This window comes from Dermochelys coriacea, chromosome 1, assembly GCF_009764565.3.
Source record: "Dermochelys coriacea isolate rDerCor1 chromosome 1, rDerCor1.pri.v4, whole genome shotgun sequence".
Taxonomy (NCBI): domain Eukaryota; kingdom Metazoa; phylum Chordata; order Testudines; family Dermochelyidae; genus Dermochelys; species Dermochelys coriacea.
The window spans coordinates 184,242,116-184,269,304 of record NC_050068.2 but is presented as its reverse complement, the minus strand read 5'-3'; the positions used below and the strand labels follow the sequence as shown (position 1 = coordinate 184,269,304).

General features: G+C 39.8%; 1 protein-coding gene across 1 annotated transcript in view; it reads left to right on the top strand.

Moving 5' to 3' along the window:
- Positions 1-18,279, top strand: part of LOC119853080 (cyclin-dependent kinase 2-interacting protein-like) — an 81,964-nt gene extending 63,685 nt beyond the window's left edge. The window contains 6 exon segments of the mRNA XM_038395565.2: positions 3,507-3,671; positions 13,932-14,080; positions 17,435-17,583; positions 17,585-17,631; positions 17,634-17,921; positions 17,924-18,279. Of these exon segments, the coding sequence (XP_038251493.1) occupies positions 3,507-3,671; positions 13,932-14,080; positions 17,435-17,583; positions 17,585-17,631; positions 17,634-17,921; positions 17,924-18,054 (929 nt within the window). The 3' untranslated portion in view covers positions 18,055-18,279.
- The last annotated feature ends 8,910 nt before the right edge of the window (positions 18,280-27,189 follow it).

Genomic DNA, 27,189 nt, shown 5'->3' with positions numbered 1-27,189 from the left:
GCTTTCTGGTAAATTAATACTTGCGATCAGGGGATAGTAAGCATTAGAAAGGAGTTTAATTAGCATCACAAAACACTTGTTCCAAAAGGACATAATCACATGAAGAGTGAAAGTGCCCCATTTGTGTCAATCTACCTTTGAAGGAATGTTTGGAGAAATACTGGTAATGGTAAAACAGAAACCCAGAACTGTTTATCCAATGGCAATGATTATAATTGTGAGTGACTTTTTATGTTAAATTGATATATCATAAAAAAGGTGATGATCTCCTCAAAGAGGACAGCTGGGTAAATACCTTTGTTGGAAGGGAGGCGAATTACTAGTTTTATAAGGTAGACTGTGTCATTTAGACACAGCCCTGGGTAGGTGGTAGTACAGAGAAGCAATGCCCCAGGAAGAACACCCCTCCATAGCATTTATATTGCAATTGTACCATTTAGATATTAACTATCTAATCCCTATAAAACCCCTGCCAAATAGGTGGGTAAAGTATTATCATTCTCAGTTTACAGACAAGGCAATAGAGGCAGAGAGGCAAAATGACTCACCCTATTAAACACAGTGAGGCAATGGCTGGAGACATAGCTCACCACTTATTAAATGACTTTTCTTTCCTACTTCTTATTAATTTATAATTATAAAAGTCCTTCATATTCCCTGTAGGCTCTTTGGGTGGCATTACTTCATTCTGCTTTTTTTCTGCCATCAAATTTCCCCTCTTGCCTCTGACTCTGTCCTTGTTTGGTTATCTCCTCAATAGTCCTTTTTCCAGAACAAGGTATCTGCCCCCACCACTATCAGTAGGCAAAGGTAGACTCTGTTTTCAGCTTCATATCTCTGGGAAGACACTTTGACCACTCTGAGAGTTAGGAAGTTTTTCCTAAAGTCCAACCTAAACCACCCTTGCTGCAGTTTAAGCCCATTGCTTCGTGTCCTATTCTCAGAGGTTAAGAAGAACAATTTTTCTCCCTCCTCCTTATAACAACCTTTTATGTACTTGAAATCTGTTATCATGTCCTCTCTCAGTCTTCTCTTCTTCAGACTAAACAAAACCAATTTTTTCAATCTTCCCTCATAGGTCATGTTTTCTAGACATTAAATCATCTTTGTTGCTCTTCTCTGGACTTTCTCCAATTTGTCCACATCTTTCCTGAAATATGGTGCCCAGAACTGGACACAATACTTCAGTTGAGACCTAATCAGCGTGGAGTAGAGCAGAAGAATTTCTTCTCGTGTCATGCTTACAACAACTCTGTTAATACATTTCAGAATTATGTTCACTTTTTTTGTAACAGCGTTACACTATTGGCTCATATTTAGCTTGTGATCCACTATGACCCTCAGATCCCTTTCCGCAGTACTCCTTCCTAGGCAATCATTTCCCATTTTGTATGTGTGCAACTGATTGTTCCTTCCTAAGTGGAGGAATGTTCACCTGCTACATATTCCTCTTCCTGCACCCATCCAACTCTCCTGTAGAGTTCAGGGTAGGCAGAGAAAGATAAGGCCATGCCCATCCCACTTTGCCCCTGCTCCCTTATTTACAGTTTGTTTTCCTAGGGGAAGGAATAGAGCAGTATCTGTGTATGGATGAAGGCAGAGGGTTCAGCTGTAGTTAGCTCCTGAGAAGGATGCTACAAGAAGTAGAGAATGTGGAAGGAGAATTTTCTCTGTGACCATCTCCCCACCTTGCATACAGAGGTCAGGCAAAATCTGGTCCTCAGGGTCCCTACATAAAAACAGAAGATCATAAAGATACCATTTTTCTCCTTTCCATGTTTGTTTTTCTGAACCAGCATTAACATTTACTGCAACATGTTCACCTACATGAACTAAACATGTAGTTACTCTGGCAAGTTCTTTATCTAATCTAATTTACAGAATGTATCATGGAAAAAGTCTTTACAGCCTTCCTATAAAATCTTTACTTTCTTTTTTTCTGTACTCCACAGTAGTCACCATTGTTCACATACTTTGTATACATAGCCACTTCTTTCAACATTTCTAACATTACATCTACTTTACAAAGGATTACAGCTATTTAATAAAGATACATCTTTGTCTGAGACAGTCAACCTTATGGTTATTTCCACTTCCAAGAACCACGGGGAAACTCAAATTACCAAAGTGATTAACAAAGTTTTGCTATGCCTAGTAGGAAGTAGAAAGATCAAATAAAACTGTATTTACAGCAACATCATAATACTTCTGTTTGCTTAAGATTGGAGATGATTTCTGGAGGTAGCCCTTAGTGCATAGTATAATTTTAAAGTTATTGAAACAATCAAAATTCCTGTAGAACTCATGAGTTACATGAAGGCGGGGGGGAATCTTGTTATTCAAGCTCACAGTTCTGATTTATCTTGATGGCATTACAGCCTTGTCATTCACAGTTGTCCATAATTTATTCTCTTTTTCATATACTCCCATTGTCGTCATTGCTGAAACTGTTTGATATTCCTCACTGAGAACCACAATTTACCACCTGAAAGTTAGTATTATATTGGAATTTGCATTCATGCTTTTTTATATTTCATTTTATGGTAATATAATTTGAAATAAAAAAAATACTACTTCTGTGGAAATACGCTAGATGGGTTTTATTTTTTAACATATTACAGTCTTTGCTAGCATTTAATTTGCATGTGATGAACTCAGTGGCCACAGCAAAGTAGCCAAATTAAAGCTTGGTGGCTAATGGAAATAATGAAAGAGAGATAAATAAATACCCCCCTTGCCACCAGTAGAATAGATGTTTGCTAAAGATAAAATAAGGAGGTGGGAAGAAAATGCAATTTTAATAGGAAGTTAGTTGAGTGCACTGCAGTGAAGAATTTGTGTGCAATGCAAAATTGCATATTGTTTCACTTGGTTTCCAATGCCTTTTTGTGATGTTAATGAAGAAAATGTCTTTAAAAGCTCAACAGAGAAATATGAGTTTGTAGCGGAGAATTAGTTTTTGGACACAAGGTCATAAAATTTAGGTCATACAGTCCAGTGCACAGAACAGAGCTGATAAATTCTGACTGAGACGGTTAGGATGAAAGGACAACAAAGAATTAAAGAAAATAATAGATTCCATGTGGCTATAATACACTAAGCAGCCTTCTATACTAGGATGCAATAAAGATAATTTAAAAGAAAAATCACCCGGCAGTTTAGTGGCCATTAAGTCAAAACAGCAAGAAGTTGGAGGCCAATGTTTAAATCACAATGACCCCTCCCCCTTTTAAAGATAAATATTGCTGCTTTGAGAAACAGTGAATGCCACAGGTTATAAAGAGGTTAGGACTATAAAAATGCTTAAAAGGAAGAACTCAGGGCACTGGCTAACTCACCACTTTAAGGACTGGATAGTTAATGTGGAGGTGGCTAGAAGAAGGCACAATGCCAGGAGAAAAAGTTACTCATCACTGGGAGATAGGATGAAATCAGGATGCTGTATTGGAGTTAGAACCAACCCTTGCCCTGCTAAGACCCATCCTCCTTGCTTGTTTTCCTTACAGGATCTTCCTACCCCCAGTACCAGAGTCCAAGCCCTCCTTCAGAAGTGGAACCACCAAGGAAAGGACATTTATATCTAGAGCTGAAGAAAGAGGCGTGGGGGAAGAATGATGTGGTGTTGGCACTGTTCAAAAACGAAGAGGATGGTCTGAAAGCATGTGGGGAACGTAAATTTCTGCTTATGTGGGCTGATCTGAAAACTTGGTATTATGATAAATTATACTAGGATAGAGTGTGCAGATTTGTGACATAATCCACGTATTTTTATATAAGTGTAGCAGAAGTTTACCCGGTCCAGTGCTGGGACAACACATTGCTTCAGTTTCCTCCTCTTTCCCCAGTGAAACCAACCACCACAACTGGTGCTTTGAATTGTTTTCCCCTTTTGGGGGCATGATTTACTGATATAAAATAACATTTTCACTGAAAGCCAAGTCTCTGGGCTTTCATTTCTAGACTTGCCAGCTTCTTTCAGTCCTTACAGTCCTTGTATTGCATTTCACTGCTTCACAATCTGTATAGCCCTCCCCAATAGCTCCTTCAGGGCTTTCTTTTCCTTACAGCCCTCTAGTGCTTCACAGTCTGCAGATCTCCAAGCTAGGGCTTCTCCCTCAGCAGGCAGTGCCCTCTGATTCTGAGCTCTCTCAAGAGTCTTCTCATTTACCCCCCACTGACTAAACTGTTATAAGCTACCCTTATGGACCATGTATGCAGCGTAGTTGTAGCTGTGTCAGTCCCAGGATGTTAGAGAGACAAGGTGGGTGAGATAATATATTTTACTGGACCAACTTCTGTTGGTGATAGAGACAAGCTATCAAGCCACATAGAGCTCTTCTTCAGGTCTGGGAAAGGTACTCCAAGCATGTCGGTTAAATGGCAGAAACACGGATGCAAAAACTGCAGACATATCTCCACTGCTACAATGATCAACACCTCCCACCAACACACCTTTCAAGATCCATGGATCCTACACCTGCCCATCACAACATGTGGTGTACCTCATCCTGTGTGCTAAATGCCCCAATAACAGCTATGTGGGTGAAACCAAACAATCACTATGCTCTTGAATGAACTCACACAGGAAAATGATAAAAGACAAAAACACTGTATCACCTGTGTGTGAGCACTTTTCACAAAGCGGTCACTCTATATCTGACCTATTAGTCCTCATATTCAAAGGAGTCATGCATAACGCTTTCAAAAGACGAGCCTGGGAGCTTAAATTCATAGTTTTGCTAGACACTAAACATTATGGATTGAACAGAGATGCTAGCTTTATGGCTTATTACAACAATCTGAAACCCACTAACCCCCTCTTTTTGTCCTAGGACCGTAGAGATGTTAACAGACTACTCTACCTTGAATAGTCCCTTAGAATATGTGCTAACCACTTACGCTCAATAATCTGTTCAACCCTGCATTTAGCTGAGACACACCGGGGAGTAACTTTCCCAGGCCTGAAGAAGAGCTGTGTGTGGCTCAAAAACTTGCCTCTCTCACCAACAGCAGTTGGTCCAATAAAAGACTTGACCCATCTTGTCTCTCTAATACCAGTTATTGTTCATGTAACTGACACCTGACACCCTCCCCACAACAGGATGGAATTCCCAGATCTCTCACGGAATGACATGTCCCAGTAAGCCTTTTCTAAGTAGGTCTAGGCCCACGGGCCATTACTACTTTAAGGGGCACAGACTACTCTGTTACAATACGTTATTAATAGGGCTGCAGGTTTGTCACAGTAGTAAAAATGTCATATACTGTTATTTTATTTTATTAAGATGCATCAGATGAAGTGGGCTGTAGCTCACAAAAGCTTATGCTCAAATAAATTTGTTAGTCTCTAAGGTGCCACAAGTCCTCCTGTTCTTTTTGCAGATACAGACTAACACGGCTGCTACTCTGAACCTGTTATTTTTTTGTTTGTCCTTGACTTTTCTTTGTGTTCAGGATTTTAATAAAGCAGTATTTACCAAATTGTGGGTCACAACCCACCAGACCTGGGTCATAGGAAGGTTCTAAGTGGGCCACTGGTCCAGTAGTCAGGGAAGGACCAAGGGGGAAAGGAAGAAGCAAGAGAGCAAACCCACTCCTCAGTGGCAACTCCTGTCTTGCGGGGCAGGGCCCAGTTCCCTGCCCTGGTGGTTGCAACCTGGTATGTGTTGGGTCCCAGAGCCAGTCACTCAAATTTTGTGCAGAAGCCTCTCAATCATGATAGAGGGGTGGATGGGCCAAACCTAAGCACTGCTGAGACCCCATCCATGTGCCAGGTTGCAATGTCAGGAGCAGGAAGCTGGGCCCAACCCCACAGGATAGGAGCTACTGCTGCAGGTCAGTGCAGGGTTGACTCACTCTCCAGTCCAAACTGGAGTCCTTAAAGGGGCCTTAATTGCATGTAAGTCACTGGTGCCTGGACTGTGGCCCTGCTTGAACTCTTCCCCTGAGGCAAAGCCACCTTCCCCTCTTCCCCCCAAGACCCCACCCTCGCTCCGCTGCCTTGCCTGGCCTTACACTCTACCATGGGGCTGCTCACTCCCCCTCTGGGCTCCTTATTGCCCCCTCTCACTCTGCATGGACTTCTTACTGCCCCAACCCCCACCCCCACCCCTTGCAGGCTCCTTACTGCCCCTCCCGCCCCTCAGGACTCAGTCCTGTCCTTTCATCTTGCTCACACCCTGCGAGGTCCTGGGAGGGGAAAGGGAGAAGCCCAGGTTGCAGCCAGGGGAGGCAGGGCAGCCCAGCAATGTGGCTATGTGGGGAGCTCAGGTTAAGCCAAAGCTGGCCCTTGGGAGGCAGGAGCTCCATGGCCACCACCACTTCCCCGCAGGGCGATGCAGCTCATTCAGTCACTAAACCAATAACCCAGCACAGGGGCTCAGGGATACTGACTGCACTAGTGGTGTTTCTCAACTGACAGGTAAAACTAATGTTCTGTCTAAAAAATTCCAGAATTCTTTAAAAAATGGATGTTAACGTTGGTGCATGGCCTGACTACTCACTTGGGAAATTACTTTCTATCTACTTAGGGCCAGATTTTTAAGTGTACAGTATTTAGGTGCGTAAATATGCAGATAAGTACCTACTGGGATTTTACCATACCTAGGCACCTAACTCATGCTGAAATTAAGTCTTCTCTGCAGTCCCGAATGGATACAGCATTTTTTATTCCCTTCCTATACTGTTTAGTGATGCTATGTGCTTTTAAACAGTTTCTAAAGCTCACCACAGCAATGACTGTCATTTAATGGATGGTGAAATGATCCTTGCCTGCAGTTTTCATATAAGCTTGTAAAGCACTTTGATATCCTTCTGAATGAAAGGTGCTATATAAATGGAAGACCAAGATGTGGTTTAAAAAAATCAAAAAATATATTCTATATGCTTTTAAATATTGATAAACCCGGGGAACAAATTGCTGTGGCTGCAACTTCAAAACAATTCCTCTGTTCCAGTTTGCTAAACCAGTGTTTATTTAATATTAATTATTTATACATTTTCTTTCTTCAGATCACCATATTCATTAATAACTTAAAATATAAACTATCATGCACTAAGCATGCATATTTTATTCAAGTTATGGGGCTTGATTCTACCACATTTAGTCATGATTAGTACCCGAGTTGTCCCACTGGCTTTATTGGAATTACTCTGTGAGTAAGGAACTACTCACCGAGAGAAAGGGTGAAAGAATCTGGCCCTATGTGGCCAGCACTGCTGCCTGTTGCACACTCTTAAAAATTTTGGACCTAACTCTCATGTATAGTGCAGCCTGTTTTCAGAGCTCTGGCAATAAATTACACTTGCATGCAATTAAGGCCCCTTTAAGGACTCCAGTTTGGACTGGAGAGTGAGTCTACTCTGCATGGGCAGGGCCACAGCCCAGGTACCAGTGACCCCCCACTTCCAGTGTTCCATAACCTCTCCAAAGGAAAGATGCATGTGCCACATGTGGCAATGCTGAGCAAAGCAACATCAAAGTGCTTTTGATGGTCTGAGCCCTAGTCTCTCCATGCCTCACTTTCTCATCTATAAAATTGAGCTAATAGCACTGCCCTATCTCACAGGGTGTTATGAGAATAAGTACATTAAAGATCATGAGGCCAGATAAAGGGGACTGTATGAGTACGTAAGATAGATAGGTGAATGGTTTTATGCCACATTTCTGTCCGACAGATGACCTCTATGCTACTTTATTGCATTGGAGTCCAGCTAGATTTCCTCAGCATGTAGAATTGGGGGGGAGAGGAACCAAATAACCAAGCCAGAAATGACTAAGCACTCCCATTTTACAGCTTCCAGGACATTCTTCCCTAGAGTTTATTTTAGTAATAAAGTGGCAGCCTGGTCAGTCAATTCAAGAACTGATGGGTGAGGGCTGTCATTCAAGCATTCCCTTACAGAAAACGAGAGTAAAGAATCTGTATATAGTTCATGTTCCAGAAAGGTTAGGTGAGAATGAATCAAGTTCCATGCTACAGGAAAAGATGAAAACCCATGTCAGATAGCTTTCATTATGCCCTGGTAGAAAATCCCTTCCCAACTGACCCTCTGTTTAACCCTTTGTATGGAAGTAAGAATCATCACAGTTAAATATCCATTTGCCTGTGTTGCTCCCAGGTGGTAAGTGCCAAGTTTGACCTATTCTCCAAGACCTATTTCCAGAGTTGTTCCACACACACCAGGTAGCACTGCAATGTTCATAAATGCTCAAAACCTCTACAGAGACAATTAAATTAAACAGTCTACTTAGGCAGCAACTGCTGAAATTCATGATGGAATTCTTTTTTTAAAACATAAAGGCCACAGGTAGTAATGAATAGTAATTTGGCATATCTGAATATAATAACACCCCTTACATCTTATAATTAGATAGCTTTTTTTAAGAGTACTTCTATCTATCAAGCAATTTTGGTTTCATTGTTTAAATCAGTAATTGGTTAAATGCAGCAACTGGAATTTAAAATATCAACATATTTACAAATGCTTAACATCATTTTTTGGTTTGCAAATTCAATATATAATGTAGCTGACAGTACATAAACAAAGTTACCTTTTCAGAGATGAAAGTATGCATCTTTAGAAAATGGTTACTGATGTTGGAGCTTGATCTTTAAGTAACATTTCTTGAGCATGTCAGTGATCTGGTACAATTAGTTCCTCATCCAAAAGAAATATGGCATCTCAGATTTCAAATTTTATTATTGCAAGTGTTTGATTTAACATGCTGCATACCTAAGCAGCTAGGGTGGAATACATTGTATCTAGAGCTATACTTCTCATTAAAACTATATTATACCTTAAGGGAAGTATGTTTTTCTATAGGGATTTCACTACAAGTTAATTACAGTTTGCTATCCTCTCATTTAATGAGATTCATTGGAGCTATGGAACTTCAGCGTGATTTATATCTGTGTATTCTACCCTGTCAGAATGGGAAGTGTAGCTTTTCTCATCTCAGAAAAATAATATGGTTGGTAAAAATTCTGTGGACAAACTGCAAAAATGACAGTATACTGTAGCCTCCACAAAAGACATATATCATCCCACTAACAAACCATTACCCACTAGAAACATTATAGAAACATGTGCTGGCTGGGGAAATGTAGCACCTTATATCTTTTGTCCCTATTCCAGACAAGCAACAGCGCTAAATTTCCAGGTTTTTTATGATACCATATTTTATGAAAAGTAGAAACATGACAGATTTTGTTAGGAGAACAAACCATCACAATGACATTTTTAAAATGGCTATCTTTTAAATTTCTTTTAAAATGTGTAAATATTGCACGCAACAGAAATGTGCACATATGGAGATACACAAGAGAGGTCATGGGGAGGTATTAAATACAGGTAAGTCAGAGAAGTTGGGAAAGTCATTGGAATCCTCAACTAAGTATGGAAAATAGAGGCTTTTCATCTGGGTTTTACAGGAAGCTGAAAGTCACAGTAAAACACTGTAGCAAGTATTCCTATGCTCAGTGGAAGTAGAGCTGGGTGAAATTTTGGGGCCACATTTTTTCCAGGTTTCACCAACACAGAAACGTTTCATGAATTTGTGTGGATTTTATCAAATTGTTTGTTTAAAAAAAACCCTGAAAAATCAAAACATTTTATTTCAATAATTTTGAAATGATTTTAAATTTTTTTAAAAAAAATCAAAATACTTTAAAATGGTCAGAATCAAAACAAAACATTTCAGTTTAATTGAAACAAAATGTTTCATTTGACCCAAAATGACAATTTTTCCAACTTTTCGATTTGCTGAAAATTTTCATTTTTTGTCCAACCTGAAATGAATTTTTTGACTTAGTGAAAATGCCAATGTACTAAAAAATCCATTATTTTCACAGCTGTAGTTAGAAGTCCATCCTCTCCATAGCTTTAAATAAAGGGGTAGAATGTGTTCAGAAGTGCAAGAGGTAAAGCCAGGAGCTCACATTTATGTTGGAAGGAAATGAGCTGGCCAGGTTTGGAAGGAAGAATCTTACATAAGGACCCAGGGACCAGAACCTAGTTTTGCAGAGCCTGGTGGGTGGGAGGATGAGGTCGCACAGTCCCACTGGGAAGCTATGCATAGGTACAGCCTGGGAGCATTGTGGAGACTAGGCGCTGCAAGAAGTACAGCCTAAGAGACCCGGAGTGACAGTATCCTGAGGCACTCTGATTGGCCAAGTGTCTCTACTTAATCTCAAGGGTTGCCCCGGGAAGTTGTCTGGGCAACCATAAAGCCCTTGGTCTGCTGCAATGTCAGACTTACCTGATCTCTGACTCCAGCCAGATTTTGATCCTGATTCCTGCCTCTCAATTCTAGCTTGGCACTTCCTCTAATCTCCAGTGTGCGACCCTGAATTTTGTTTATGGGACCTGGCCTTGTGATTCATACAACTCCTGCCAGGTGGCCAGACCTCAGTCCAACTGTTACCGCTAGGACAGTCAGCTTGTGCCCTGGTCCCTTACATCTTATTGGTGTGATGGTACTTCCATACTAATGGCGGAAAGTACTAATAGCACAAGATTTACCATTTGTACAGTTACTCTGCTTTTGTTGCTGGGCAACATTTCCATTAAAATACAAGGTTCTTTCTTAGCTCACCTAGAGGGAGCAGTCTCTGCACTTTCCCCACGACCAGGGGTTGTGATTGCCCTGGATTTTGAACAATGTTTGCGGTTAAGTTTCCTTCCACCCTCCATCTTCATGCTTGCATCCCAGCACCCGCCTGTAAAATCCAGAGGCATACACCATATGCAAACTATTAAAAGGAAAGCAGAGGGAAAGAGCTCTTGTGAGAAATTCCCATGACTTTCATTCCTAGAGCAGTAGCATCACTTGTTTATATTTATCCATGGGGACTATCTGATATGCAATCTGGCCTCAAAGCAATTATGTTGACAGAAAAATGACAGGGAAAGCTCACACACAAAAAGGGAAAGCTTATTTTGAGGGGTTGTTTTGGCATCATAGGTGTTGGGCTATAGGATACTAGTGACAAGGTCTGTGACTTGGGATTTCTCTGGAAAAAGACTATGAAAAGATTTATAATTTAGTTCACATTTGCATTGTTAAAAAGGGACTCTGTCTCTGTTGGAAGATATTTGTGTCTGTCAGACATCACTCAATTGCTCAAGGTGCTGGCCTAGTTCAAAACCAAATTATTAAAAACTAATCTTTGTTCTTGTTGTAGTTACTGAACTGATGTTATAAAAAGAACTATATGATTTACAGCATCCATCTCTAGGGAGGCTTCACTCAGACTTTTTTGTTGTTGTTATTGATGTGCATTTGGGATTGGATGCTGCCATTCCATGCAATCTAACTTGCTCCTTCCTGGCTGGGAAAACAAAACAGTTCGGAAGCTATGGGTAGACCTATGAAGATTCATGCTGCCCCAATGTGGGGAAGGTGAGCAGATTGATTTCATTGGCCTTCAAATGAGAGCTATAAATGGGTAGGAAGGTCGTCTAGTTTCACTGTCGAGTCTGCACCCTGTACATCAAAGCATATTCTTAGAGATGGGCCCAAACCAAAACTCTAGACCTACACACAACAAATCTGAATTTTGCAGTTTTAGCCCATCTCTGTACTGTACAAACATTACATCAGATTCAGCGGCAGGCTACTGACTATCTGCCCAAATAGGGGAACAGGGAGGAAAGATATGAGGAACTTTCCTTCCTTGTATTCTACCAAGTGGAGCTCAACCACAAGGCTTTGAGTTCTGTGCTCACACAACACTTAGTTCACACAACATTAGAAACACTAGCTCCGAAGGATGTTACAATATCCCTGGATACATTGCAAAGAGCCATTTGGTTTTACACTTCCACCCAGGAATATACACAGAAGTCTTCAAATGTTAGATTGAGTCACCCTTATATTTTAACAAGCCAGACAAAACATTTGTCATGAGAACTAAAAGCAAGATACTTTTTCACTTTCATCTCTTTCTGGTAGTAACTTTTGACAGCACGAGTACTCATACCTGAAATCCTAACCAACATATTAGAGAAAAATGTTTAATTCCTAACCCCGTAGTCCCTACTTTGTCATACTAAACAAAAGTGAGCATGCTATCACTTCTAAAGTTAATTAAGAAATAGATAGGTACTTCTGTCATTACAAATGTGTTGTAATAACCAATGCTGTTATACCAATAAAATAAAAAACAGCAGGATCTTATTAAAGGGGAAAAGGCAAAATGCCAGATTTATTGAAAGAATCATAGTAAGCAGTTAGTTATAGCTATAACATTCCATTCAATTTCATATTTATTCACACATTCATTCACACACACACACACACACACACACACAGGTTCTGCAAGGTTGTTATCATAGTTACCAGCCTTAGAGTTGCTCGTGCCAAGACACTGACCAGGTGACCTGGACATGAGGAGGGAGCAGGGCCTTGTCAGATGCTCATCTGATGCTCCTGGAAGTTGGTTTGCAGAATCAGACCCCAAAGTTCTCATTTTCTAGAGTCCATTTTTATAGGAATTTATTCCTATGCCAGTCTATGGGAATTGCTTCATCATGCCGTTGCTGAATCAATCAGCAGATGGCACATTCCTGACGGCTCCGTGCTGCCAGATCTTCAGTTCTCCCATCCTTGAGGCTGTTGGGTGGGTTCCAGTCTGCCCTCCGGGGGGTCATCCGGTTGTCTCCACTCTGCGCATTCTTCAGCCGATCGCCACTGGATTCTTAGGCTGGCAGCTCCCTGATCATTCATTTATTATCCACACCAAACATCCATCCACATACATCCTCTATCTCTATTTTAATCACAAGTGTTAACAAAGCGAGATAAACACAACAAAAGGGTGTGGAGTCTCTGTGTGCTGTTTCTGTTGTTACAAAGTATCACTTTGAGAACAGACTCTGTTTTAGGATGTACTAACACAATTAGCAGCTTGCAAGTTTCACACAGAGAGGGAGAGAAAGAGTAAAAACAAGAGACCAAAAACCAAGAGACCTCTTAATTAGTAATACCCTGGAATTTAAACTATGGGGAATCAAACTCATTTGTGATTTTAATACAGAACTTCTTTAATATGATCCAACATAACAATGCTACCCATAATGCAATATAATTTATATGGGGTTAAATCCATTCCTAATCTATCAATAATGGGAACAAAGGACACAGTCATCTAGGTTCCTTCATAATGATACTCTGCACATGTGTGACTGAACCTGGGCTAGGAAGTGCTGCTATGATTGACTGGTTTTCCCCATCAGGTGGCGGAATGGGGAAGGGCAGCCAATCAGCACAGGCATTCACCAAAACCAGCTGTGTGCAACAGTGAGTGAGAGTCCTGGTCTATACTTAAAATGTAGATAAATATAGCTATGGCGCTCAGGGGTATAAAATATCCACACCCCTCAGTGCCACAGTTCTGCTGACCTAACCCCAGGTATAGACACAGCTAGGTTAAAGGAAGAATGCTTCTGTCAAGTTAGCTATCATCATTCAGTGGTCTTCCTACAATGACAAAAAAACTTCTTCTGTCACGTAGTTGCATCTAACCTTGCAGTTATGCTGGCACAGCTATGCCGTTATAGTTAAGAAACATAAGAATGGCCATACTGGGTCAGACCAAAGGTCCATCTAGCCCAGTATCCTGTCTTCCGATAGTGGCCAATGTCAGGTGCTTCAGAGGGAATGACCAGAACAGGGAATCATCAAATGATCCATCCTCTGCTGCCCATTCCCAGCTTCTGGCAAACAGAGGCTAGGGACACCATACCTGTCCATCCTGGCTAATAGTCACTGATGGACCTAGCCACCATGAATTTATCCAGTTCTTTTTTGAACCCTGTTATAGTCTTGGCCTTCACAACATCCTCTGGCAAGGACTTCCACAGGTTGACTGTGCATTGTGTGAAAAAATACTTCTTTTTGTTTGTTTTTGTTTGTTCCTGTATTGTAGACATGGCTGGAGAGAAAGAGAGACAACCCTGTCTACAAAAGAAATCCACTGAGCTGGCAGTTCTGCCCATCCCTTTGCAGCAGTTCCACAGCTATATATGGCAGTGGAAGTTGGAGTCAATGATTGATATGGCTGACTGGTTGCAAAGTGTAAAGTAACCTATAGGAAAAGAGTATTATCCCTTTAAAAAGTTAGTCAGCCTTCTGTTGGCACTCATTGTGTTCTGTGTTTTAGAAAGCAATCAGAGCATCAGCATGTATGTAGCTTGACCTAGCATGTTTGGAAATATTAAGTAAATAGTTATTTGGGACCCATCTACACTCATAGTTGCAGCATGTTGTTTTTGTTGTATAAAGAACACCTTGTGTAATCATTTACACCAGTGGAAAGTGAATACAAAGTCAGTGTAAAACATTAACAGATCAGAATGGTAGCATTTTATATCCCATATGCACTGCAGTAAAAGAAATCACAAAAGATACAGGGCAACAGAGAATCAGGAACTTTATATTTAACCTGGACTCCTGCTTCTATAAAAATGCCCACTTGTAAAGTCAAACCACGTACTCATGGCTCAAGAAACCTGTATGTGTTTTCATCCTCCAAACTTTTAAAAGTTGCCTATAACTTCCACATCTCTGAAACACAATGCCCTATTGTTTCCATACAGACATATTTTTATATATACATATACATATGCATAGTTGAAGAGTAAATGAGCCTGGAAAGCAGCCATTTTGCCACTAGTACTACAATAAATAATGCTCTTGTCTCCTGAAAGAAATAGCAGCTCTTTGAACATTATTTCATCTTCTCACAACATTTCTAGAAATAATACTGAGCAACTGCAGTGCTACAGTGCTTTATACCTTCAAAGTGCTATGTAATATTCATCATTATGGCTCGAAACATCCCTGAGAATTATGTATTATCCTCTTTTTACAGATGGGGAAATCAAGACAAAGAGATGTTATGCCCCAGTTAGTCATGGTAGAAGAATTGCGACTACGGCACAGAATCAAGAGTATGGGTAGGGAAATCAGCAGATTCTGTTTGAACGGATGGTATCATTCCAGCTCTGCACAAGAAGCCCCTTCTGTTTCAGGTGTTTCCCCAACTACTCTCTCCACTTAGCCTACTGTAATACTGTAGAACCTCAGAGTTGCAAACACCAGAGTTACAAACTGATGAGTCAACTGCACACCTCATTTGGAACCGTAGGTACGAATCAGGCAGCAGCAGAGACAAACAAAACACAAATGCAGTGCAATACTGTGTTAAACATAAACTACTAAAAAAATAAAGGGAAAGTTTAAAAAGAGATTTGACAAGGTAAAGAAACTGTTTCTGTGCTTGTTTCATTTTAATTAAGATGTTAAAAGCAGTGCTTTTCTTCTGTATAGTAAAGTTTCAAAGCAAAGTCAATGCTCAGTTGTAAACTCTTGAAAGAACAACTATAATGTTTTGTTCAGAGTTACAAACATTTCAGTGTTGCGAACAACCTCCATTCCCAAGGTGCTCATAACTGAGGTTCTACTGTACAAGTAATTAAATAATAATAATAGACAAACACCCTGATTTGAGGGGAGAGGGTTCAGTGCTGTAGGAAAGTCATTAGCACAGCTTTGTCCTGATTCCCAGTTCTAACCATTAGACAACAGGGCCTCAGTTGAGGGAAAGAGGACTAACATATTGACACTTCACCTCCTAGGATCCAGGAACAGGCAAATATTATTAGATGGGAAAAATATTCAGGAGGAGAAATCAAAAGGAAGAGGATTGTGTTGAAGAAAAGTGGAAGGAAATATTCCAGAAGAAATATTGTACTTCTAACAGAGCAGTATACCAGGCCTTAGTTTCTCAAGCAACATTTTTCAAAGCAGGGTTATACCCTCACAGCAGCCCCATATCTCTTTAAGTAGTGCTGACTTAAAGACAAGCCTGAAATATTAAGGGGGGGGGGAACAGTCGTTCCTGCCACAGTAGCAACTTTAATGATTAAGCCTGTGCATTCCAGGGACCAACCAAGCCTTTCGGGAGCAATTATTTTTGCTAGAATGCAGGATACTGAATATAACCTGCACCCACATAGCCCTACCACTGTCCTTTAAGTACATGCCCTGTCTCTCTCACATCATCCAAATGAATACACCTGTAGGCAACTCACAAATTAGATATGAAAATATGGGAAGAAGAAGCAGTCCCACCATTTGTGAAGGTTTAGATCATGCATGCGCAAGTTTCCTTAGCATATATAAATATGCCTGAGAATATGGACAGCACTTTAAAGACATCTTTTCCCTCATCCCTGCATTAAGTGCAAAATAGAGCAGTGGAAAATTTGGCCCACTATGTTGAGGGGTTAGGGATTATGACCAATGGCCTTGTCTATATTCAAAGGTCATGGTTGGATGTGGCAGCAGATCCTCAGCTGGCATAAATAGTCACTGAAGTAAATGCAACTATGACAGTCTATACCAGCTCAGGATCTGCCCCCAGATTTTAAACCAACTTCTGTGGCTACTCTTATTTCAGTTTAAATCTGATTTATATTAATTTAGCTAAACTCAAATCCTTATCAAATTAAGCTAAATCAAACCTGGTTTATATTGATTTAGCTTAATTCAATAAGGACTTGAGTTTAGCTAAATTGATATAAACCAGGTTTGAATTGAACTAAGAATGGCCACAGAGGGTTTTGCACTTGTTTAACTAAACCATTTTTAAAACTGGTTTCAATGTAAATCATCTCTGAATACAGACAAGAGCTAGGATTCTGATACATAATCCCACAGATAGCAGCTTCATTTCATTTGTTCTTTAGGGCTTGTATACATGCAGAGTTGCACCAGTAAAACTCAAAATGTGGTTTTAAACCACTTCAATTTCACCAGTGTAAAAGGATGCATGGACACTCTTATTTTGGCTTGAACTATTTTTATTTGCATTTAGCTTAGGTTGATTAGGAACAGATTTAAACTACAGCAAAATAATTCACTCAGTCGGAAGTAAGGATGTTCACACAGGGTTTTTACAATTGTTTAACTAAATCAGTTCAACTAAACTGGAGCACATTTGTGTGTAGACAAGTTCTTAATTTAGTACATACACCAAGTGTTTGGTCCTGAGGTACTTGACTCACTAAGCAGAATTATTATTTTATCAGCTGAGCAGTGATGTAAAAACATATGTCCCTGATGATTTTTTAAAAGACACATTGCTATGAATGATTTGCTGACCCAAGCCATAATCCCTATGCCAACTTTTCCAAACCCTCCTATTTAAACCAAAATGTCAGGCTTTTGTGAGGCCCTGTTTCACACATTGCCTTCAGACTATTAATAAAGACCAAGAGTGCTTTTGCTTTTTCTGTCATCCTGAACACTGTTATGGTTAGTAAGTGCACTACACCTGTCAAGCACTCTACTTGATACTGTCTCCACCACAGGTCATGTCCCTCCAGCCTTGAATTCTTGGGGCAGAAATGAGAGCCTACAACAAAGAGTCCTGCAGCTGTCACTCCAAAAAGATCTGTTTTATCTGTCAGTGCCAGAAAAATTAAAGAAAATGCAGCAGACTGGCATAATTTAATGATGAAATGGGAGACCCTGAATAATAATGGATTTACTATTGGAAACAAAATTGTAAACTTGAATTGGCACACAATTTAAAGATAACAAGCTGGAGATAGAATGTGATAACATTCCTCTGACTGTGGAAAGCTGTCTCCCGACTATAATGAAGAACTTGAGATGTTCTGTGCAGAATTGCTTGGAACCTTGGAAAACATGGCAAAAATACAACTGAAAATGGAAAAACTATGTTCAACTACTAAAGGAATTTGTGACTTAGAAACATACCATTATGAAAACGGAGATTGCAGGACACTACTCTTTCACACAAGGCCCACTATGTACTTCTATGAGGTTTATTTCAAGCTCACTGAAATGTACAAGAAGGAACTACGACTAAAGCAAATGATTGTGCAAGAGATGCTCATACTGCTGACCAAGATCTCATGATGGTTTATTTATTGTCTTGGTTGTACCAGCCCTATACTGAAAACAGCAGTAAACTACTGCTAGAAAGCATGTTGCTGGAAACAGGACACAGACAAGTGTAGTGTTTAAGACTACTTCTAATGATACTCGTGACACTGAAGCAGCAACAAACTGCAAGGTTAATTATATGTTGTATTTTTATAAGATTATTAAAATCTGTTTTTTCTCTGTTTGTAAAAAAAGAAAAAAGTCTTTGATAAAGGGCCTGACTTAATTTGTTACCCCTTGATTGACATCTGTTTATGTGGGAGGAGAGTTAGGCTATTTATGAGCAATGGTATTGCATGAGCAGCCTGAGAGCATCCCACTTAGTTTACACCTCAGGCCCTGATTCCCCATTACCTTACAACTTGCACAGCCATATACCAGTGCAGTGGGTGGAAAAGAAAAGGCAAAATGCCAATGGAATATCTTCATGGGCAGAATTAACTAACTTGTGTAGAGACATTGCAAAAGAAAGTACCTTCGAATGCAATATTATTTTCCAGGGCTTAATAAATTGCTTATCCATTTGCCACTATGTGACTGGCCTAATGGTCCCAATTCTGATCTCCCACAAGTTTTGTATTAGTATTACTCCAATGACTTCAATGAAATTCTTTTCAATTTACACGAGCATGAGTGAAATAAGAATCAAGCTTCTTGTTCTCCTAACACATCCTTGAAAGAGGCTTAACCATGTTACACAGATGGTGCCATGTACATGCATGAGAATGAATATCTTTCTTCATCTTGACAATCAGAGCAATGGGCAGAAATCACAGGCCAGGAGTGCCTACCACAAGCCATAATAAGGTTTTGTTCTAATTAAACAGTCTGTTGCCTCTGGCCTGTACTAGTTGTAAGTAAGATGCTAAATGCCAGCTGAACCAGAATGATACCCAACCACCAGAGAGACTATGTGGGTAAACCATGCACAGCAGCTGGGATGATATACAGTAAGGAGCTGGTTCATGGCGAGAGTCACTGCCACCCAGTATTTCAATAGAATAAGCAAATCTCTCTTGTCTCTAAACTCTGTTTCCCCCAGCCCTCTCCAACAAGGATTTGTTTATTTATTTTTGTCTTGGCTCCTCTCTTTTTCTCTCTCTGCTAAGGAGCTTGCAAGAAAAAGAAACCTCCATGACAGCTTGAAATGATATGTACACAAAAAGGCAGATCAGTTTGTTTAAAAGGGCTTTCTCTGGAAATGTCATCTGCAATAAAGGAAGAAACAAACTAAGCCTCATCAGCTCAAACATGGAAAGCTGCTTCGTAGAAACAATCTGGCATCCCTGAAACTTTATTTTTTTTCCTTTCCAGTTCTCCACACTCCTCAGGGTTGTAACAGTGTTCACATAAAGTTCCTGTCCTCTCATTTGAGCAGGGCTGTTGCTAGTGAATTAGTGAGAACTTCGTAATCACGCTATGAACAGAGTTGACCTTATGAAGCATATAATTCACACCATAAGTAGCCAAAAAAAGGAAAGGAAGGATTAGCCCACTGCTACCACTGCTGTGCACATAGGGCCTGATCTATTGCTGACTGCAGTCAAAGGGACTCTTTCCACTGACTTCAGTGTCCTTTGGATCAGGTTTACAGAGCTGCTGGCTTTGAAATCAAGGAGGAAGCTCCATATGGAGCATCAGGAATCACGTATTCAGTCAGGGATAAAACATCTAGTAAACAGACACAATGAGGGAAAGGGAGGCAATAGAATAACTGAAAGAATGACTTTCATAGTGGACCATTGACACAAAAATAAAAGTATTTGGTGAATTATTGGAGGAGTTCATGTTTTCCACCCAGTACTGAAAGACCATTATTTTAAAATCCATCTGTCTTAATAATTCTGTATTTGTGAAGTCACATGTGTTGCAAAGGAAATAGTTACAGTGTCAAATGTAGCATAAAACACTGACTGGAAGACCAAGTAGATGCAGGCCCCAGGCAGGAGCAAAGTTCTTTGAATTTAAACACAGCTGTTTTCAATCATTAACAAACATGTCAAGAAAAGCCAATATAAAACAAAATATGGCAAGGACCAGTAAATGAGCGCATACTCTAAATCTAATGGATTTGAAGGCGTCAACCAATGTAAAAGTTCAGCCACAAGTAGCCTTAACAACACAGGACTTCACTCTGAAGCCCTTTCCCAGGCAAAGCCCCATTGATATACTTGAGTCTCAGTTTTGCTTGAGAAAAGATTGCTGGGATGATTCTGCAGGTGAAATTTATGGTTTGGAGGACCATACACAAGGACTACATATTAATTAAGTTCAAGAGGAGAGTGGTGTGCAAACCAGCTGCACAGGGGTCTACTCACCCTATGTTTTGCAGAAATGGGGTCCTGCAGTGGCTCTGAAGAACCCAGGGCATGATGGAAGCTTGAAAGCAAGAAGTGGAAGGGACTGTGGCTATCTGAGTCCTAACACCCCACAGCAGGGAGTATGTGCAAGCTGCCAATATTTCCACCTTTTCACTGGAGTAATGGCAACAAAGTGGCTGCCCTTGAGCTCCCTGGCTTGTCCAGGCTTTGGGGGGTGAATTCTATTTCTTCCCCCACCTCTAATTTAGTGCCCCCCATAAAACCCAGCTATATGAGCTTCTTTGAGTAGATTTTCCCCTTCGTACATAGGGATGGAAGGCTTACTGCATTGTGGCAAAATGTTTCTGAATGCATTCAGTGTGCTAACTGTAAAGTTTGATATGGTTCGATTTCTTTCAAAGGATCAAAAGTATCTAACTCATCTAATTAATTAAGGACCCAGTACTGTGAGTCATCTTTATTTCAATGTGTCCTTTCAGTGAAGCTGAATGAACTACTTGTGTGGGTAAGGCTCTCCAGGTCAGCTCTAATTGTGTGCTAAATTTTGTTTTAGTACAGATATTGTGTTAATACATAGCCTTGGATTTGTTTTGAAACATTTTTAACTCATTCTTTTGGGTTAAGACATATGCCAAATTACAGTCAAAAGACTAACTTTTGTGGACATATTCAAAATTCCTTAAATAGGGCTTATAATGGAAAAATATCTATCAGACATTCATCTATAGATATTAAGGGGGAAAAAGAAAGAACCTGAGCATTTGTTCTTTTGACCTGCAAAATTTTCTATAGATTTTAGTGAGTGATGTTTCTGACAAAAGGAAAAGTGTGTAGGACTTACAGGCTTGCTTGAGCCTCATTTCAAGAGAAAATAAAAATAATTCTCCTTGTTCTAGATTTAGTCAGCCACTAACCACTGCAGACAGAGTCTTACTTGTTCTCCACTTCTGTCTCTATTAGCCCATAAACATGGATTACATATCATTACACCAAGAAAGCCAATATGCTTCACTTATTAGGATACAAATGAAACACTTTTAATAACTGTTAAAATATTTTCACCCACACTGTTATCTCTAACACCCCAGGCCAGCCTAAAGCTGAAATCTGTTTCCTTGCTGATTTGTTTTCTTCTATTGCATGTGTACAGTGGTTTGTTGTAACAGAGCTACTCATTAGTGCTGGGGTGTTGGCAATGATCACTGGACCATTTGTGTTTATGGCAAAATAAAGAATTAGGGACTCTTGACAGATATTGGAGGGGAAGCAAATCGGCTTGATCTGTCAAATCTATGGGAAGCCCCTTATCTTGATACGTGATCTCAGTGGAGGTTCACTGTCAATCAGGTTATACAGGTTTCAGCCTGGAATACTGGTTTGTTTCTGGCAGGGGAGAAGAAATAAATCCAGGAAAATCAAGAGAGTGTATTCACACTTTTATTATTAGACACATTGATAGCATGGTACTGTCACAAATATAATGTCATATACATCTATGCCTCCATTCTTTTGGAGATGATTTATTATTACTATGAAGATTGTTATTACTGGTTCCATGTCTTGATTCTCCTACTAAATGTTACCCAGAAGTGAGTTTAATTCTGTTCTGAGATCTGGTACTGCTAGGTCCTAATCTATTTTCAGATTTTCCAGTTAGAATTCAGTGTCACAGATGTGTGGGGTTGTAGGGTCTTTTCCTCTTCTCATGTCTAGAGGGTGTAACACATAATCATCTTTCTCCATTCTTCCATCTGATATAAGCTACACAGTATTCACTAGCCACATTTTGACCTCTATGGTGCTAAATTCAAATAACTTCCATCCACACCTGTCATAACCATAGGGGTAGCCTAAATTCCTCCTTACCTGTAAGGGGTTAAGAAGCTCAAGTAACCTTGTTGGCACCTGACGAAAGGAACCAATGGGGACAAAAGATACTTTCAAATCTGGGTGGAGAGAGGCTTTGTTTTTGGTTTTTTGTTTCTGTGTTCATTTGCTCCTGGGATTAAGAGGGACCGGACATCAATCCATGTTCTCCAAATCTTTCTAAACAAGTCTCTCATATTTCAAACTTGTAAGTAATATGCCCAGGCAAGGCATATTAGTTTATCTTTGTTTTCTCAACTTGTGAATTTTCCTTTTGTTAGAGGGAGATTTATCCCTGTTTTGTTGTTACTTTGAAACTAAGGTTAGAGGGGGTTCCTCTGTGCTCTTTGAATTTTCTGCTACTCTGTAAGGTTAACTACCAGTCTAAGTTTACAGAGGTGATTCTTTTACCTTTTTCTCTTTAAATAAAATCCTTCTTTTTAAGAACCTAACTGATTTTTCCATTGTTCCAAGACCCAGGGGTTTGGGTCTTTGATCATTTTGTAACCAATTGGTTAGGATATTATTCTCAAGCCTCCCTAGGAAAGGGGGTGTATAGGCTTGGGGGAATATTTTGGGGGAATAGGACTCCAAGTGGTCCTTTCCCTGATTGTTTATTAAATCACTTGGTGGTGGCAGCGATCCCAAGGCAAGAAAGAAATCTATGCCTTGGGGAAGTTTTCACGTAAGCTGGAACAAATATGCTTAGGGGGGTCTTTCATGCGGGTCCCCACATCTGTACCCGAGAGTTCAGAGTGGGGAAGGAACCCTGACAACAGCACACTCTGAGGAGGCTTAAAACCTTATGATCCAATGATCCCATATTTAATCTTCACTTGAAAAAGCAACGACAACTCTTAGCTTTTTGGGGTGGGGGGTGTTAAGGCTAATACTATTCAGTCCAATGATTCTATGCCATTCTGGGAAATGGACAAAGATTCTTTTTCAAGGAAGTAAATCTCATATACAGCAGCAAAAAAGAACAAATTTTAATAAAAGTCTTCATAAAGTACAGAAGATATTAAAACATCAACATCTGTCTGAGTAACTCACACACGTTTACTTCCAATGTGATATCTTTGTAGTTAGAAGCAGTTAAAACCTCCTCTGGCAGCCTTTATGTTTCTCAGAATTTGTACCTCAACATTTTTGGGGGATCTTTGGTCAGAGAATCAATATGGTCAGTGCACAATGCCCAGTAAGCTTTTAGCCAATTAGCCCAGAACAAGAAAAGCAGATGGTTTGATTTTTATAAGTATAGGTGCATTTTACTGAGCTATAGGTCAAGTAATTTTGAAATTGTACTTTGACCCCTACAAAAGAAAATACAGAGCTAGAATCTACCTACTTAAATTGGTGGATGCTCATCTAATCTGCCAAAACATACTAGTGTGAACACCTTGTCATGTCATACCTGTTCCCAAAGGCCTGTGTAGAGGTGATCCTAAGGACACCCTCTACCACGCCTCCCTTCATTCTAGAGAATACTTATTCATCTTTTTAGAGGAGAACAAACATGATATTTAATTTCTTGCCACAAAAGTTGGTGAGAAACTGCCTCTGCAACCTATCAACGGATTGGTCAGAAGATAGTATTTGTGCACTGAGCCATCCCCATGGATGGAGACTAAGGGCCTGATTTTCATAGTTGTAAATCATCTCAAAATGCATCTGAATTATTCTGCCAGACATGGGAATAAGAAACCAGAGGTCATTCTTCAACTAGCCACCCCTTCTCCACTACAGAGCTGCTGCTTACTAAACCACAGAGCCAAGGATTCCTTTCTAAATAAGCTGCAATCTTACATCTAGAAGCTAACTATTTGCTGAATTTCTTATTATCTATGCATGAAATCAAAAGAGTACCTAATGCCAACTTAAACTGCAAGTCAACAGTTATTTGTAAGGGTAGAAATATTAATTCTATTATACTTTAGTAACCAGATTAAACAGGCTGTCTGCTGATCCCCCTGGATCAGAATCACGAGCTGAATCATTTTGTTAATCTCCCAGCCAGAAACATCTGTCCCTAGAATTTCAGCTACTCTTATACATCAGGAGTTTTCAGATTGCTCTGTTAACAGTGCTTAATTTGTGCCAGGGCTTGCCATGGATGAGCCCCGGAACCTCTAGGCTTGGCAGTTCATAGCCAGGGCACCTCTGGGCTTGCCCCCTCAGTTATGACTGTAAAAAAATTGCTTGAGCCCCGGCACCTCTTTCATTACACATTAAGCACTGTCTATGGACCAGCCTCATTCTTTTGCATACCCCTGCAAGAGAATTTTCGATTGGGTTGGGACACATTCTGGCTCCTGTACACAACGTTTCAAGGCACACTACTGCCCTGGGTCTTATTCAAGCTGCATTTCAGCACTCTTATCTCCCAAAAGGCACAGGTCTGGAGCAGAATGGATATCTGTAACATTTCTATATTTCTTCTGATTTAAAATCTTTCACAGATGCTCCTCTTAAAAATATGTCATGGAAACAGACATTTCTAAAATTAAAATATGGTAGAAATTTTGTTTAGCCCCCCCAAAAAAACACAGAGGTGTCTCCTCACACAAGAATCAATATAATGCTGTATTTTGTGCCATGTTAGCAGCTAACTAATCATCACTTGAGTTGCTTCTTAGATGGTGAGGCCTTTGACTGGCATTCTGTCACCAAATTGATGGCATTGGTCGTGCCAAAGCACTTAAACAGGGAGGACTGCATGGAGCTTGCTATCTTCTTCCTAATAGGTATTTCACTACCTACCGGGCACTTCACAGCCAAACTCCTTTGAGAAAGATTCTACCTCTGCCTCTCCTACTTCCCTGTATATTCTACTTAATTTAAATTTTGCCTCTCATTCTAAGGAGATTAAATTTGACCCTCTATTATTCATGCCAGTGTGTGTATGAAGAAAGTGTTTTGTTCTGGTGTGCCCGTTTTCTCCCTCCCTTTTACTGACAATTCTTGTTTTCTTCTTGGGCTTTCAGATAAAAGCATTGCAAATGGAGAAATCTTTGTCATGGTATTTTAGAGGACACACTACTCATAACCTTTGTGACTTTTGTTCTCTGCCTCAGACCTTTTTAATGCTCATTTCCAGGCTAGATATTACTCCTCCTTCATTAGCTCTTCCTGTGAGATGAGGCTGAGGACACCGTCATGTGAATTAATTACGGGGCAGTTAAATCTAGTTGAAGCATCTATTGCTGCATTTACCAAAAAAACCCCAAAAAACAAAAAACCACCACACCTCATAATGATACCTTCCACACACTCAAAACAAAACAGGAACAAGATATAGGACATCATAGTTTTCGCTGTAAAACCATTTATGCTGCAGCTGACAAGTTCTATCCCTCTTCAGTTTATATAAATATTCCCTAGATATTACTTCTATATTTCACAGAAGGCACCATATCATAAGTGGCCTCAAACTTGAGGTGCCTTAATTGTTGTATACTTAAACTGGGACACCTCAGGTCTGATTTTGAGATGCTGGGGACCTATATCTTCCATTAATCTCAGAGGGATTTGTGGTTGCTCACCACCCATTTAAAATCAGGATCTAGATGTCTTAAAAATTGATGCATCCAAAATTAGTGGATACTTAATAATCTTGAAGTTTTTTATGCAACCATGTTAGAGAACGTGGGCCCTTTACAACCCTTCAAGGCTCATGGAGGAAAGCAGCTACTCCTTCTCATACATGGCCACTTGCCTGCCCAATTTCTTCAACCTTCTCCATTCTTGATTGGACAGCCTCCTCTTGATCTAACAGCTTCCTAATCAAGCTAATGAGCAGGTGGACCTCAATAGCCTGATTAGGAGGTATAAAAGACTGATCTCCCACCAGAAGAAAGAGTTGGAGATGGATATACAAGGACCTGTAGAGAAAAGCTATATAAGAGAAGCCTGCTCAGCAGGGTACAGGTTTACAGATTTAATTTCCTACTTAATCTGCTCAGTGTTGTATCTGACTGTGCTGTGCATCTCTAATCATGTGTGAAATTCACTCCTTTGCAGAGACATTCCAGAAGTCCAGACCTTCCTTCAGTACCACTGAAGTTCTATTTTCAGACCTATCTTGAGGGCATAAATGGTGCACATGACTTGTTCTGGCTCTTTGCAAAGGGTTTCACCCTTTGTGAGGAAGAAATATAAATTTAATTTTGCCGTATTTCTCTGAATTCAAATGTAAGACTTGATTCTGTCCCCCAATATGCATTGCGTATCTTGAAAACAGTTAGTGTATTGGGCTGTGCATGTACTGTAGCTAATTTTTCCGAGCATTGGAACAGTGTTCACGTCCGGAATAGAATTTAGCCTTAACATTATTATCCTCTCTTTTGTGTGCACTGAAAATGGTAAGTTATGAAGCATTTTGGCTATTTGCTATTTTCTTTTGGCTATATCTCTATACCAGGTTCTTGTTGAGCCTGCATCAAACTCATACATGTATTTGGGTCAATGTTCTAACTCCCATGAGGGTTCCTTGTGTAGGATTGTCTGTAGAATCCACGTAATCACACACTGAGAACATAGATACAGTTGTCTGAGAATGCCCCTCATAAATCAGATTCCATGTCTATTTCCATTACATTCTAGAACAGGTTTACAGACTGACATTATGTAATTAAAGGTTAGCTGTAATTCTAGACATTTTTCACTAGATGTGTTACAAATAGATTAACATTTTACCAATTAAAAACTACCACACATTCTATGAAAATCTTGCAATCTTTAGAATTTGTGAGCAAATGATTGAGGCAAAGAGCTTAGCAGGATTAAAAAAAAAGTAGGGCTTTCAAGTGATTAAAAACATTATTCACAATTAATTTCATGATTAAAAAAATAATCGTGATTAATCGTGTGATTAATTGCACTATTAAACAATAATAAAATACCATTTATTTAAATTTTTTGGATGTTTTCTACATTTTCAAATATATTGATTTCAATTACAACACAGAATACAAAGTGTACAGTGCTCACTTTATATCTATTTTTATTACAAATATTTTCACT